The sequence below is a fragment of the Pseudopodoces humilis genome, chromosome 6 (assembly GCF_049639895.1).
Source record: "Pseudopodoces humilis isolate 2021_Gansu_Grassland_sample_001 chromosome 6, ASM4963989v1, whole genome shotgun sequence".
Taxonomy (NCBI): Eukaryota; Metazoa; Chordata; class Aves; order Passeriformes; family Paridae; genus Pseudopodoces; species Pseudopodoces humilis.
The window spans coordinates 5,849,512-5,865,321 of NC_142205.1; the positions used below are offsets into that span (position 1 = coordinate 5,849,512).

At 40.3% G+C, this 15,810-nt stretch overlaps 1 protein-coding gene across 1 annotated transcript in view; it reads left to right on the forward strand.

Annotated features, from left to right (window-relative positions):
* Nucleotides 1–15,810, forward strand: part of POLR1A (RNA polymerase I subunit A) — a 29,343-nt gene that overhangs the window by 9,485 nt on the left and 4,048 nt on the right. The window contains exons 13-32 of the mRNA XM_014263161.2: nucleotides 392–646; nucleotides 997–1,188; nucleotides 1,629–1,772; nucleotides 2,215–2,398; nucleotides 3,661–3,743; nucleotides 3,856–4,014; nucleotides 4,346–4,444; nucleotides 5,355–5,507; nucleotides 5,700–5,782; nucleotides 6,547–6,712; nucleotides 7,202–7,423; nucleotides 8,491–8,705; nucleotides 9,329–9,496; nucleotides 10,146–10,281; nucleotides 11,012–11,169; nucleotides 11,668–11,782; nucleotides 12,371–12,487; nucleotides 13,222–13,503; nucleotides 14,095–14,295; nucleotides 15,043–15,160. Of these exons, the coding sequence (XP_014118636.2) occupies nucleotides 392–646; nucleotides 997–1,188; nucleotides 1,629–1,772; nucleotides 2,215–2,398; nucleotides 3,661–3,743; nucleotides 3,856–4,014; nucleotides 4,346–4,444; nucleotides 5,355–5,507; nucleotides 5,700–5,782; nucleotides 6,547–6,712; nucleotides 7,202–7,423; nucleotides 8,491–8,705; nucleotides 9,329–9,496; nucleotides 10,146–10,281; nucleotides 11,012–11,169; nucleotides 11,668–11,782; nucleotides 12,371–12,487; nucleotides 13,222–13,503; nucleotides 14,095–14,295; nucleotides 15,043–15,160 (3,250 nt within the window). The remainder of the gene's footprint in view (nucleotides 1–391; nucleotides 647–996; nucleotides 1,189–1,628; nucleotides 1,773–2,214; nucleotides 2,399–3,660; nucleotides 3,744–3,855; nucleotides 4,015–4,345; nucleotides 4,445–5,354; nucleotides 5,508–5,699; nucleotides 5,783–6,546; nucleotides 6,713–7,201; nucleotides 7,424–8,490; nucleotides 8,706–9,328; nucleotides 9,497–10,145; nucleotides 10,282–11,011; nucleotides 11,170–11,667; nucleotides 11,783–12,370; nucleotides 12,488–13,221; nucleotides 13,504–14,094; nucleotides 14,296–15,042; nucleotides 15,161–15,810) is intronic.

Consider the following 15,810-nt stretch of genomic DNA (forward strand, 5'->3'; position numbering starts at 1 on the left):
GAGTGTTCTAGATAAGGATATATTGTATTTTACTCAAAGATGAAATGAAGAGATTCCTGGCCTCTGCTTCAGCCACTGGGTCATATTACTACCTTAGTCTAGAGGGTCCAGGGCTGGTGTATTGTGGGAGGTATCAGTTCAGCCCAGTGGGCTTTGGATGAAGAACTGATTGATTGATCACTGTGGTTTGGGGGAGTTAATGGGGAATAGTTGTTTGGTGGCGATCAGAGGGCATTCAGGGAAAAGCAGTCTTGATTCTCTGTGAATCTGTTTTGCACAGAACATGAATACCAGAAAGAAGATGTTTTGGATGTGTGTGTATTTAAAGATAGATTAGTCCTTTCTGAGGCACGACCATGCCTTGTAGGCAGCAACCAAATCTCTCTGGCAGGTGTGTCGGCACATTAAGAACGGGGATGTGCTGTTGCTGAACCGCCAGCCCACGCTTCACAGACCTTCCATCCAAGCTCACAGGGCCCGAATCCTGCCTGGGGAGAAGGTGCTGAGGCTTCACTACGCCAACTGCAAGGCTTACAACGCTGACTTCGATGGGGATGAAATGAACGCCCATTTCCCGCAGAGCGAGCTGGGCAGAGCAGAAGCCTACACCTTAGCCTTCACTGATGAGCAGTACCTGGTGCCAAAGGCAAGCAAAACTGCCAGAGAAATCTATTTCTAGATACAATCACTTTTGTTTATTTTGTCTAATGATAAACTAGATAATTTTTTAAAATTCTGTTTACTTACTTTTGAGGTTTATTTCTGTGTTCTTTCTCCACTTGGGGTTCTGCTCCTCTAAAGAAGACCCAGCACATCCAAACAGTCTTGTTCCTTTGAGAGTCAGTGTCCAGAGGCGATTCAGTAGAGAGTTGTGCTGTAATGATGAGTTCTTTACAAATCACTTAAGTGCTTTTACCCAGGGAAATAATTTTGGGGGCTGGAGGCACACGACTTATTAACCCCCCCATCACCAGCTTTTTGTTGTTACCTCTTTAGGATGGGAAGCCACTTCCTGGCCTGATACAGGATCACATGATTTCTGGAGTCAGCATGACAATCCGGGGCTGCTTTTTCACCAGAGAGCAGTACATGGAGCTCGTGTACCGAGGGCTGACAGACAAAAAAGGAAGAATTAAAATATTTCCTCCTGCCATTATGAAGCCACAGCGATTATGGACAGGAAAGCAGGTAGTTTATCATTTACTGGGTTAAAGAATGCTGGTGGTCTCAAAATGAGCAGAATGCTAGTGCTAAAACCAGTGCTGCTAAGGGTGTTTGTAAGGCCAGATCCCATCAGCATCCTGTGGATTTTGGTGTGTGTTTCTGAGCTGTAAAACCCAACAGACAGCTTTCTTCCTTTTTTTTTTTTTTGTTATATTTTCATGTATCTAAAAACCTCTGCTGTTTTATATTTCTGAATAATGATGTGTCTTAGCTCACTGATCCTTCAGAGGGTAGAGTAGGAGGAGGATATTCCTGCCTTATCAGATTTCCAAGCTTTCAGCACTTTGCTGTCTGTGGAAAGAATGCATGCAGGATGTTGCTTTTCTCAATTCATGCCAGATTTTTTTATGTTGAGAAGCGATTATACAAAAAAAATAATTCCTGCCACTCATCCTCCTTTATAGGTTGTTTCCACTTTGTTAATAAACATCATTCCAGACAATCGTGCTCCACTGAATTTGACTGGGAAAGCAAAAATTGGTGGGAGAGCCTGGGTAAAGGGACCTGCAAAAGGATGTCTGAATCTTGATTCAATGTGTGAATCTCAGGTACGTGACAATTCTGGGGGTTGGACTGGGCTGTGTTGTATTAAAATTGTGTGTACAGTAAAGGAGGGGGAGAGGAACAAGGCAGATAACAAAGTTAGAAGCAGATATTTGACATCAGTTCCTGCCAGAAGTGGGTGATTGAAGGATAGGCCTGGGAGTCAGGAAGGTTCTCTGTGGCCATCACTTAGGTAAATTCCATCTGTTTTTGTTAGACCATGTGTCTTCATTGTCGGACTTTATAGGTGGAAAAATGCAGGTGGTTTTAGAAGTTTCATTTCTGCTATAAATTCTGGAAGTACAGATAATCTGACCACATTTAACCATTCACCAAATGGAAGCTTTTTAAACTTTAAACCAATTTTCGCATAGATTACACAGAAAAACCTGTAGAGGTCATAGTAAGGTTAAAATTGCTGATTCAAAGGTGTGTTTTATTTTTCAGGTTATTATCAGAGATGGGGAATTACTGTGTGGAGTCTTGGACAAAGCTCACTTTGGCAGCTCTGCCTATGGGCTTGTCCACTGCTGTTATGAGATCTATGGGGGTGAAGTCAGTGGGAAAGTGCTGACATGTCTGGGGCGCCTCTTCACTGCTTACCTGCAGCTGTACAGGGGATTTACCATGGGTGAGTACCTGCAGCACTGCAGCACCTCCTGAGGTATAAACCAGACATGGCTGGGCATAATACATGGTATTTCTGTTAATAAAATTCTTCAAGACTGCCCTTGGGTGGGATAGCTGCCTGCCTGCCTTCTTTTTATCTTGTTTTTTTTTGTTGGTGCATAGCTGGCCTTCTAAGCATAAAGAGAAGGTACAGTCTTGAGTATGTCCAACAGTTTCTCTTTTCTGTCCTGCCTAGCCAAAGTTTACACAGTTAATATGTCCTGTGTTGAAATTTTGTTTAGATCAAAACCTTGTGTTTTGCTTCTCTGAAAAGTAATTATTGCATAGAAAGCAGAGCAACTGACAAAGCAAGATGGAAGAACTTTAAGGGCTTGGTGATCAAGTCTTGTGCATCACATTTTGCTGTAAAACTTCTGGTAAATGAGTTTGAAAAGCTTTCATTACAGGTTTTCAAATCATACAAGAGTTATGGAGACACAGTCAACTGTTAGCAGTAGTGAGGGACCAACAGACTGCTGTGAGCCAGGGGAGGGGGAACAGTATTTTTTGGAGTGAGGAAGGTGACTGTTTAACTGTAGGACACAGGACTCCTGAGAGCCAGGGTGCAAAAACTAGTTAGGAAAAGATAACAAGCCTGAGACCACTAGGCAGTTAAAACATCAGAAGAGAAGTGAGGCTGGAGCAGGAATTTGGGATTTGGTGTTTTGACACAGCCATTTTAGTGACCATTTTAGTGTCTGTGGCAGGACTCCTTAAAAACAGCTCACAGGAGTTCAGTTTGCAGTGTTTAATCTGTTCCCCGGTGCTGTCACCTCAAGGATCTTTAATTTATCTTCTAAGAAAAAGCTAAGAAATGCCAGATTGTGAAAAGTTCAGCTAATAGGAAGTTTGATGTGGATGGAAGAAAAAATCCAGTTTGATGTGGCTGGTCCATAAAACATTAGTTTGTGCAAGTGCACCAATTAAGATTTTTAGAGACTTGAAGTTAAGACTTCTTAATTAGGGAGTTGATTTTGCACTCTTACTGCTTAGTTGATGTTGTTATTTTTTTTTTTTTTAATGGCTTACAACTTCTCCATCCAAAAGCTACTCATATTTTTTTTTCTTGTCAAACTGCAGACTCTGAGTCTAACCATCATGATAACTTTCATTGTGATTTTCTTTCCCAGCTCTTCACTCAAAATCCCTGACACCAAATGTGGTTCCTTCCTTGACTCCTTTTTTCAGTTTAGACCATTGTGTTCTGTCTCCCCTCTTTAACAGGGATTGAAGATATTTTGGTTAAACCTGAAGCAGACCGCAAAAGAAAAAAAATCATTGAAAGGTCAAGACAGAGTGGTATTGAAGTAAGTCTGTTTTGCAGATTTATTTTTCCTTCCATAATGCAAAATTTTGGAAATACTGCCTTGTTCAGTCATGCCTGCTTAAATCCTAAAACTTCCTATATTTTACTTTCAGGCTGTCAGAGCTGCTCTTAATTTGCCAGAAGCAGCATCGTGTGAGGAGGTCCAAGGGAAGTGGCAGGATGCCCATCTCTGCAAAGACCAGAGGGATTTCAACATGGTTGATATGAAATTCAAGGAGGAAGTAAATAGTTACAACAATGAAGTCAACAAGGTTGGCATTGAGGCATCTGTGCATACTAATCTTGTTTAACTTTCTTATTAAATTAATTAACGTGGGTAAGCAGTGCCTGACTCTTCTGGAGGCTGAAGCTTTTCCTTCTGTCCCCAGCATGAGGCTCCACATGCTGCCTCTTTTCCTCAGCCTTGTCCTCCCTGAGTGAGAAGATGATTTAATATTCAAGATACTTTTGAAATTATAAATAGGAGTGTTTGTGATTACTCATTGTTTCACTTTGTTAAAGCCTTCCACAGGAATTTCTTGGGTTTATTATTTGATTAATAACATTTGGTTTTGTTCCCTTCTCTCCCCCACAACTCTGTAGGTTTGCATGCCCCTTGGTCTCCACAGGAGCTTTCCAGAGAACAATTTGCAGTTGATGGTACAGTCAGGAGCCAAAGGATCCACTGTGAACACAATGCAGGTAATCACAGCCAGAATATGTTTAGCAGCCACATGTGCTGATGTGATGTGTGCTAGATTATAAAATGTTGGGAGGCTCTTGTGGGGATATCTGATGCCAGAGCAAGGTTTTCATTCGGGACTTTGGCATGGAAAAATATCAGAAGAATGTAACAAAGACCTCAGTGGGTGATGGAAGAGAGTCAGTGTTTATTATAACACTGTTTTTATAATAACACTATTTTTATTATAACACTATTTCTGAATTGCTCCTCAGTACATCAGGATTTACTGAAATAGCAGACCTGCTTTTGAGAAAGAATGCTGCAGTTTATACAAACAAACCTACTGTAGGAGAAATAACTTCTCCTGGCCTCTGTTGGAGACTGACCCTCTTCTTCAACTTCTGAATAAGAACAACATAATCTTTGGTTTTGGTAGAAGTGGCAAGGACACATTTTCATTTTGACATTTGCAACACAGACACTAAGCAAGAGAGACTATAAAAATGTCATCGAAAATGCAGAGAATGACCACAGCTCAAGAGAGAGAGCATTTTGGGTTGAGGTTTTTGTTCTGTTTTTAGTACACTGCTGAGAAGTGGTGACGGTAATGTAGGGACCTAAAAACTATTTACAGTATTTTTAGTTTCACATCTCTGTGTTAAAATAAGCATACAGAATGAGATTTTGAGGTAATGTTGAGGATGAGTCAGGATACTGGAATAACTTAAAAAAACAGGTGAGATCTCCATGCATTTTCTGCCCCTCAGGAGCTAGAACATTTAATGAACAAGTCCACATTGAGCTACAGAGCATTTACTGAATATCTGACATTTTTTTCCTGTATTTTTCAAGACAAATTACTAAGCTTATGTGAATGAAAAGTTGGATGGAAGAATGATGTTTCCTTTCCTTCCTGTCCACATTTAGATTTCTTGTTTGCTGGGCCAGATTGAGCTGGAAGGCCGAAGACCCCCACTGATGGCATCTGGCAAATCCCTGCCATGTTTCCAGCCTTATGACTTTTCCCCTAGCTCAGGAGGATTTGTGACTGGCAGATTTCTCACTGGGATCAGACCTTCTGTAAGTTTAAGGATGCTTGTGTTGATACTAAAGTTTATTTAAGTCTTGGTATTTTAATAGAGAGTATCTGCACTTATAGATAAATGGACTTTGTTCACCCTGTTTTCATAGGAAGCTTTTGAGGAAGAACATAAATTGACAGCTTTGATGCACTTATTAGCAGAATGCTGATGGTATTGTGCTTGTGTTTAGGAATTCTTCTTTCACTGCATGGCTGGCAGGGAAGGTCTTGTGGATACAGCTGTCAAAACCAGCCGGTCTGGGTACCTGCAAAGGTAGGAGGCCTGGTTTAGAATTGGAGCCTTTAAAAGGTCCTTTTGTTGGTTGGTTGATTTTTCTCTTTTTTTCTGAGAGAGTTCTGTAGACAGTAAGTGCCTGTATTGCTTAGATTAAATTCACTGTATTTGATTTTTACAAAATAGTCTGAATGCTGAATGTTTGTTCTAAGTACAATTTTCTAGACATCTAGATCAGCTGGAACATTGTAATTTCAAACTTACCTCTGGCACATAACAGCAGCAGTTTTTCCTTTTGCAGAAATCTTTTTTTCTGGTATAAATATATTTAAGTGTACATGTTCCAGGCAACTCTAGTTTTTCTTGGCCACGTTGTGTGGCTCTTGTCTTTAGTCAAGCAACAACTCCAGTGTATACAGAAGAAAATGGAACTTTTTTAATTGTTTCAGAGGGTAGTGATGAGTGCCAAAGGAGGGATGCCCCTTTCTTTCAGAAAACTGTTAAAGTGTGACAGCAGAAATGGACAGTAATTTACCATTTCATTTTAAATCAGATCAGTCTAAGGAAGCTGGAGGGGAGCAACTGAAAGTTTTGCAAATTAAGCATTTCACATGAGTGTTGGGTCTATAGGATTTTGGCTTCTGGAATTCCTGATCAGCCCTTAACTACACTTAAGATGCTGATGAAAACAGTGTTTTTTGTGTTAGAGTTGTATCATTCTTGTTGCTTTGTAGCCTCTTAACAGCATTTTTCTTCCCTCTTTTTTTTTTTATTTTCCCACCCATTTTTTCCCTCTGAAATAGGTGTATCATAAAACATTTGGAAGGACTGGTAGTTCAGTATGACCTGACTGTGCGAGACAGTGATGGCAGTGTGGTGCAGTTTCTGTATGGTGAAGATGGGCTTGACATCCCTAAAACTCAGTTCTTACAACCTGAGCAGTTTCCTTTCATTGCAGAAAACTACGAGGTAGAACACCTAAATCTTAAGGATTTATGAGGGGTGAAGGGGAGACTGCAACACATGGTCAACATATGGCCTATCTGTCAGTGATCCAGTGGCAAAACTTGTTTGTCTCAATTACTTTCAGAGTAACATACAGTTTTATTTGCCATTGTGTTTAAAGTATGGAAGCAATCTGAAGTCTGCAGCATGATTTAAGCAGTCTCAATTTCAGCAGAGCACTGTCTGTTCTAACTCTGCACTTCAATTCAACAAAAACTTCACTTTTCAGTCTGTCAAGTTTGATAAACTTCCTTTTACCAGTATCACCACTGCTTATTATAGAGTGGTGATAATAACATAAAGTTATAAGGAGCTCTGTCTCAGTTGGGTTGAAAACCAAATTTGAAAATTGTTTTACAGCAGTGACAGCAGATGACCTTTTCAGTTTGCTTTGCCTTTTCTGGGACAGTGAGGACTGAGAGAAGAATAACCACACAGATGACTTTCTGACAGGTAATCCAGAAGACAAACCATCTGGATGAAGCTTTAGCAAGGATGGAGTGTCACCAAGCTAACCAGCACTTCAAAGCCATCAAAAAGTGGCGAGCCAGACACCAAAACTCTCTGCAAAGAAAAGGAGGCTTTCTGTTGTTTTCCCAAAAGAAATTGGCAAGTTTGAAAGCAGAGCTTCCAGGAGGTGAAATAAAGAATGGAAGAGATCCTGCTACATTACAGGTAACACAGAAGCAGTTGAAGTGACCAAACCCTTCAAAAGAAGTTACAGAATTCAGTATCTTCTTTTTTTAATCGCTCTGTGTATCTCAAACTGTGTTTCACAGTCTAACTAAACAAGTTGCCTTTGAAAGGAATCATGTCAACTATGTGGGTGATAAGCTGAGATCTATTAAAATCTGTGGGTCCTAGTGCTAGGGAAGGGACTAAAAACTGAGATAAATGTGTTGTTAGAAAACAGGTCATGTTTGTGAATGGTTTGGAGGGGTTGTTTCTGTTTATTGGTGGGTTATTTGGTTTTTTTCATGTACACAAAGTAAATCTCCCTTGCATGGACAGCTGTCTGCTAGCTGGATGAGAGTCTGTTTGATACCAGAAATTAGAGGGCTGAGACAGCCATGTCTAGTTTTTCCAAAAAACCACTCCTGCTTAAGTCTCTTGTCCATCATGGTCTCTATGATATGGTTTCTAATGAAGATGGTGTGAATGGACACAAAATGCAGACAGGTCCTGCTTCACTGCCTTGCTGTCACAAGGAATTTATCCTGGTGGAACTTGGGCAGTTAGCATGAAACTCCGGGTTGTATATGTTGAGAGATGACTCTGTGAGCTTGTCTGCAAAAGCTGTTTTTCCTAATCAGAGGTTCATTTATTGAGCTATGCTGAATTTGTGTTGCTCTTGACACTTTTTGATAATAAGCTCCTTTTTCATTTCAGCTTTGGACAGGTGAGGTGAGAGTCAGCTACAAGCAAGGGTTTAAGTGTATTGAGTGTTCACTCCCAGTTAAAATCATTCTTTGAGGCCGTATTTCACTGATTTCTGGAGTAGTTACTATGGATACATAAGTTAGGGGATTTTTAAGCATGTAAAGAATCTTGAAATAATTTGGCTTCAAAAGTGCTAAATATCAGGGAAAGGAGAACACTGTGTTTGTAGCTGAGCTGTTTGCTGTGTTGTGTACACCCTTACATTCTGCACAGGTTATCTTTTCCTTCCTCACTGCTGCTTGATTGCTTGTGCTCTTACTGTGGATAAACCAGCCAGCTTAAAATCTTCCTTTTATTTTCAGTTGTTGAAGATGTGGTATGAGCTTGATGAAAAGAAACGAAGGAAGTATCTGAAGAAGACAAATAAGTGTCCTGACCCAAGCCTTGGGGTTTGGCGTCCAGATACTTATTTTGCATCTGTTTCAGAAACATTTGAAAATGGAGTCGAAGGCTATATTAATAAATGGCAATCTGAGAGCAGCTGGAGTTACATGCACCCAGCACTTTCTTCTGATAGGTAAAAAACCTCTGAGTGTCTTCTTCTTTGCACTGAGCCAAAACCCAGAATACCTTTTTGGAGTCAGTTTGCTAAAACTGGAAAGTTTTTACCAAGCCTTTGTGAAACTAAGCAGTGGATTTCAGAATGGTTCTTGAAAGCCAAATGTGCTTAGTGTGCAATGGAGAGGCTCTGGTTATCTGTTCCTTCCAAACCTGATTTTTCCATACTACTGAGGGCTTTAGCAAAGCCTCTCTGGAATAACAACAGTGTATTGCTGTCCCCATACATATAAAATAATACTTTCAAGTAATCTTGAAAAACAAAGTATTCCCTTGATGCACCTTGGAGTTAGCAAGGCAGTTAGAAAGTGCAAGTGGGAGTAAATGGACTCTCTTTTGACATTCTGGGAATTGGCACAGAAATAAAATATAGTTTGGCCAAGGCCCCAGTTCTGTGTTAATGGGCTGTGTTTGTCAGAGCAGATGGGGATAGACAATTTTACAGTTTCTGGAGTGTATTTATCTGTAAGCTACCAGAAGAAATTGTCTCAAAGGTGTAACTATTGAACTGAGCAATGATTGATTATTTTCTGAGTTTTTTGTTGGGTATGTTAAGCTAAATCTCTCATTTCCTCTCTCCAGATTAAAGGATCTGTTGTATTTAAAGTGGCAGCGTTCTCTTTGTGACCCAGGAGAAGCTGTGGGGCTTCTTGCTGCTCAGAGTATTGGGGAACCTTCAACACAGATGACTCTGAACACCTTTCACTTTGCTGGCAGAGGTGAAATGAATGTCACATTGGGTATTCCAAGGTGAGAAAGCTTTGTCCTCAATGGGCCCTTTATTTTAGGCACTTAGGTATGGAATTGTGCTAGGTACACAAGCAGGTATATATGTGAATATTGAGGGTGAACAGTCCTTCAATGTACTTGTAAATTTTGTATGTTCAGAACTATTTTAATGTTTTTCAATTTTCCAGTTATTTTGGTTCATTTTCCAGATACTAAACATCTGTGAAGGCCCCCTACTCTAATCTGATATACAGCAGATCATCAGTTTATTTGGAATAATGTGGTTCCTGACCTGGCCTCATAGGGGAGTGTGGGATGCCTTAAGTGGAAGGGGATTGTGTTCCTTCAGAGAAGCAGGGGAGGGGAAGAACATACAAGGAAGCATCCATCATGCATCTGTAGGAAACAGACCTCATTAGTCCTTCTGTTCTTGGAACAATTTATCATCTATTCTCATAACTGGGGGAATATTCCAGCTGAGGCAGTGAGGCTGCTGTTGTGCTGTGCCTGGTGGGGAATCAGAACAGAGAAAAGGAGCATTGCAGTGTAACCACAGCTCTTGGTGCACATGGCTTTGGTGGAACTGCCAGTTGCTGCATTCTGCCTAATGAAATGACCTAGATAATCATGATTTAATGGCTTAATTCAAATTATTATTCTTTGTTTAAAGGTTGCGGGAAATACTGATGGTGGCCAGCTCAAACATTAAAACACCAATGATGAGTGTTCCTGTGCTCAACACCAAAAAAGCTCTCAAGAAGATGAAACACCTTAAGAAACAGCTCACAAGAGTGTGCTTAGCTGAGGTGAGCCTCTTTTTCAGTGCATCCTTTGAGAGTCAGCAAAACAGACTCTCCTCTTCGAGCTCATCAGTGTTTGCTGTGCCATAACCTTTGCCTTTTTTTCAAGCACATTTTCTTCAGTCTGTAGAATTGGAGGGATTCTGTTTTGTCTTTGAGAAAGCTAATCTGGCTGTGATTAACACAGAGCTCAGGTAGAGACCTTTCTATCCATCCCCCACCCCTTCCTAATCTCACAGAAATGGCTGTGCTCAATAAAAGCAAAGCATGTGTCTCTGTGGAGATTGAATACACTGTGATGTGTAGTTCTGTGTTCCCTCTCTTCCTAAGAGTACAGCTCTGTGCTTTCCTACTGCCCTCCCCTCTCCTGTTCTGCTCTAGTGAGTTCAAAGCAGCAAAGATCAGGTTAAGACTTAGCTGTGTGCTGGGATGCTATCCTGCTCTGTGAGCATGGTCAGTAAAATGAAGCTGTAGTCCCCTTGAGAAGGGTAATCTCTTGTGAAGGAGCTGGGTAGGAGGTGAGGGTGTTCTTCCAGTATTGTCTGAGTTAATTGTTGGGAAGACTAAGTCAAAAAGTGCAGTAGGGTACAGTCCTTTTGCCCAGGAGCAAAGCCAGAAAAGTTTGCCAGTTAGCCTTGTGTAATTCTGGTCTCCTGTGGAAAGCACTGGAACTGCAGGAAGTAAATGAAATGTCTTCATCAAAGGAGTAACATTCCTACTTGGAAATGTTTTGTAGGTCTTGCAGAGAGTGGACATCGAGGAATCCCTGCATGTGAAAAACAAGCTGAACAAGCATCGCCTCTACAAAATCAAATTCCAGTTCTTGCCCCATGAATATTACCGAGAGGAGAAGTGTGTGAAGCCCAGGCAGATCTTGCACTTCATTGAAACAAGGTGAGTTTGCTTTCAGATAATTTAATATTTGCTCTTCTTTTGCCTTTTTACAGGCTTTGCATGTGGTTGATTACAGCTGGTGTGACTTTTAGGGCAACAGTTCCAGCAGATGTGCAGAAAATATTTACACAGTTGCTTTTATGTCTTGAATAAAATTGGTAATTGTATTATTCAAGTCCAGGAATGAACCATCTCTTCTGAAGGTCAATTTGATGTGCAGATTTTATATCCAGATGGGTGTAGAATTTTATGCTTTGGATGCACAGCTACATCTGTGACAGTGACAGAGCTCATAACAACCTTTTGATTACTAAATGAATCAGAAAGGGCTGAGAAAAGTTATTTGCATTATCCTAGAAGTACTTTTGCATACAGCAGGGAATAATATCCTGTTATGAATTGACTGGCTTGTTAACCAAAATAAATAAATTTTTTGACAACTTCAGATTTTCTGTGCCACTGCTGAGCTTTGACGTTCTGAGTTGCTTCTTCTGTCAGGTTCTTTAAAGTTCTTCTGGAAGCAATTAAAAAGAAGACTACAAAGATGGCATCCTTTAATGAAGTCAGCACTCGGAAGACAACTCGGAAGGATTTAGATGATGAACAAGACAAGGTACAAAAAAAACATCACCTGAAAAACACCTCACTTCCTTTCACTGTTGTTGAGAACCAGATTTGGGAAAGTGTAGCATGTTTCAGTGTACACAAAATGTGTGAATAATATATTACAACTTAAATACTTCATACATAAACTGTCTTTGCATTCTCATAAAATTAACAAGGAAATTAAAATTTTTGTGTATTAAATCCTGATTTGCTTAAGACTGTACTCTGAAAATGCCTGTTCATTTTAGCTTCTTTGAGACAAAATCACTCTGCTTGCTCCCAGATCAGTGTCCTGTTGGAGCAGTGGTTGTCAAAACACTGGGGAAGGTCCTTTGTTCATTGAAATGCTTTACATGTTCCTTCTGCCACTCCTCTCCCATCAAGGACTGTCAGAGCAGAGTGACAACTTATCCATCTTGTAGACATTCATCTTGTTAAAAGTTGAAGATTTGTGGACATATAGAAATTAATTTGTCTGTAAAGGCAGAACATTGAACAAGAGATTGTTAAATTCCAGATGTTTGGCTGAAGCCTTATGATGCTATTGATATTTCCTAGCAGTCAGCCTGATTATCTGTCTGTCATGAATTTTTAGACATGGAATAATCTGGAAGCTGTAGCAGAGGAAGAAGAGAACATTGTTGATGCAGAAGTTGATGAAGGAGATGGTGATGCTACAGAAAAAAAGCGGAGGAAGAACCAGGAGGAAGAGGTAGTGACTCTACACTACTCAGCATTGCTCTTTAACTCCCTATTTCTTCTGTGTTTGACTTTGGAAGGAAAACTTCCACTGAAACAAAATGCTGAAAAAAAACCCAAACCCCATGTGAGAAGAGACAGGAAAGTCTAAGCTGTTTCCTTGTCAGCTGAGTTTTCATTTGGCTCTTTCCTGAAGCTGTGTTTTCCATGCATTTGGGTGGATATGTCTGGCAATCAGGCTTCCTGTGCTGAAGTTCACCTTAACTTTACCTTTTGCTAATTTCATACCATTAATTGTTTTCAAAACTTTACTGTGGTTCTTAAAAAATAGTCTCCCTGCATGTTTCTCTTTGTTCAATATTTCATAATTAGATCTTAAAAAATGGAGTGCTGTAATTTCAGCAAGAGGGTGGGGTAATTGAAAATCCTGAGGGAATCCCATCATCAGAGCTGGATTAGGGGAAGAAATTGGACATTCTCAGGGAGCAAACTAAATTCTACTACAGTCTCAACATCCTGCAGCATCCTGGACTGTGCTGAGAAATAATGGCATGATTATAAAGAGATAAGACTGAACTGAATCTGTTGTATTATTTTCTTTACAACAAAATTGCATTTTCTTTGTGCCGTAGGGGGAAGATCCTTGCAGCTCAGCAGTGAAGAACATTCCAGAATTAAACTGTTTGTGGTGTGCTGTGTCTCTGTACAGGTTCTGGCTCAGATAAACACAATGTTACTTCTTTGCAGGTTGATTATGAGAGCGAAGAGGAGAACGAGGAAGAAAACGTTAATGAGAATCCAGAAGATGAAGAGGCTGAATCTGGAAAAGAAGAAGAGACTGATGGTGCTGAAGAGGATCAGAGCAGAGCAGAGGGTGAAGATTCTCAGCATCTTTCCTTTGTGTCTCAGACTAAAAAGGGGAAAGATCGATTGCTTCAGTCAGCAGAGGTGCGAGTGAACGCTGTTGTGGAGAGCCACCCATCCATACAGGATTACACGTTTGACACTGAAAATGAGCTTTGGTGTGAGGTAAGGTGGAACATCTCTGGGTGGATGCACAGTGGAAATGGATCATTTCAGTGCAATGCCGCTGTTTTGTCTCAGCAATCCCATATGAACACAGAAAGTGGCACCACAAATGTATTTTTTTATGTCATTTTCAGTAATTTCTCATTTTCAGACCACCTCATGTAACTTTTTCTAAAAACAATTTTTGGACAGGTTTATTGTGTTTTAATCTTTTAGTGTATGATGGTCTGCTGTGTAGCCCTTGATGAATAAAAATGATGGCTCGAGTGTTGAAAAAAAAGTAAACATCTTAAAGAACAAATAAAAAGCTCAACAGGCACATACCTGTCCCACTCCAAAAAAAAAAAAGCCTGTGCCAAAAAGCTGTCCTTGTAAGTTCAGAGACCTCAAAAGCAATGTGGATGAACGATCCTGGGATGGGGAGTTCACATTACCATCATTCAGCTCTAATTCCAGTCAAACATTTATGTTCCTTAACACACAATGAGGGTAATTCCATTTGTCTGCTTTTTGCCTGAAAAGAAGCATGCTGGTTATTGAGCCTGGTGTTCAAGACTCCTTACACTGTGTTGGGTTTTTTTTCCCCATTAGGTTTCTTTGGCATTGCCACTGACCAAGGTGTACTTCGACCTCTCGTCCCTGCTGGCGTCCCTGGCGCGCAGCACGGTGATCCACGAGGTGAAGGGCATCATGCGCTGCCTGCTGAATGAAAGTACCAGCAAGGAGGGAGAGAAAGAATTCGTTCTCCAGACAGAAGGGATAAACCTCACAGAGCTCTTAAAATACTCTGATGTGTGTAATCTGTTTCTAATCCCAGACTTCAATGATCTTTTGTGTTCTGGGGCAGAGAGTGGATGATGGATGTCATTTCAATTTCTCAGGGGTGATGTGTGGCCTTTTCAGCTCTTGAACTGTCTTCTTCCTCCTTTTTATCCCCAGATGTGTTCAGAGCTCAGCAGAGCCTTTTCTCAAGGGCAGCTTGCAAATCAGTGTTTGTGCAGCAGCCAGGGCTTAATGACAGATGATTTCACACCATTTTTCTCTCTCATGTATCTCTAAATTTTACTTGAGGGTGTTCTTCAATCTCAATGAATTGCAGTGCTTGGAGATTAATAGTTCTGTTATCCCATCTACCCCATAACTCTCCAAATACAGGATTAAGTTCCGTCTTCTCTTTTGCTAGAAGTTCTGGCTGGCTGAGACGCACTGGGCATTGCATTGTGTTGTTTGGAAGACTTTAACATGTTTTTCCAGTGTATTTTGCTAGTTTGCTTTTTGGGATTTCAGTTAATTTTCTCCTGTGGTGAATTCTAACTCCAGTGCTCCTAGTCATGTACTTAATGCTGCTTAGCACAAATCCTCAGAATCATTTTTGTCTGTGTGTGACTCTGAACTGCTGCCTAGTTGTTCTGTAACTGTTGCTGTTGCTTAAGTTCATGAAAAATGGAGGAAAAAAATCTATCTTAGCTTAGCTTAAGTTATTTAGAAATGCAGAGCAGTTATTGTCCTGACTTGTATCTCTGTTTTTTCTGCTTTCAGATTTTGGACCTGAATAGACTTTATTGCAATGATATCCATGCCATGGCTAAAAATTATGGAATTGAATCAGCCCTGAGGGTGATTATAAAGGAAATAAAAGATGTATTTGCTGTATATGGTAGGATTTCTTTGTATTTTTATAGTCTTTAATACCATTAAGATAGGGAAATGCAGCCACATGCTTTCAGTTATGGTTTTGCATGATCTTTTCCTTTATGTGCCTATTTTTAGGTTGCAGGTTTTCATTGTTTTAATGACTTTAGAGTCTTCTGTGAAGACCTTGTTAGTTAATTATTAGGTTTCTCTTAATCAGTAGAAAATAGGTGAGGTTGAATTTATTCCCCCTTCACAGAGTTCTCCCATTCTGGTACATTTTTTGCAAGTTTCAGACCAATTAATTATTAATGTCTGAGGAAGCCAACTGTTGGACTTGTGCCGTGGCCCTGAGAATAGAGTCGATCTTGCCTCACTTTGCCTTTTTAATGGTGGGAATCTAGGCTCCTGGATTCTTATATCTTTCCTAAAATAGCTGCACTGCATTCCCTGTTCTTCTCTCAGATAGATGATTCAGAGATCCCAGCCTGAGGAGGCTGCATGACTTCATAGGCATTCAGTCACTGGAGTGGAGTCTTGCTATGAAATAAACTATTGAAAATAGGGAAGATTAATACAGTGGGAATTTTAGCAAGCAGTTGTACCAAACAGATTTTCCAGCTGTCAGCCCAGAATGGTATGACCTTCAAGTTGTTCAAGAACTGTTCAGTAAAT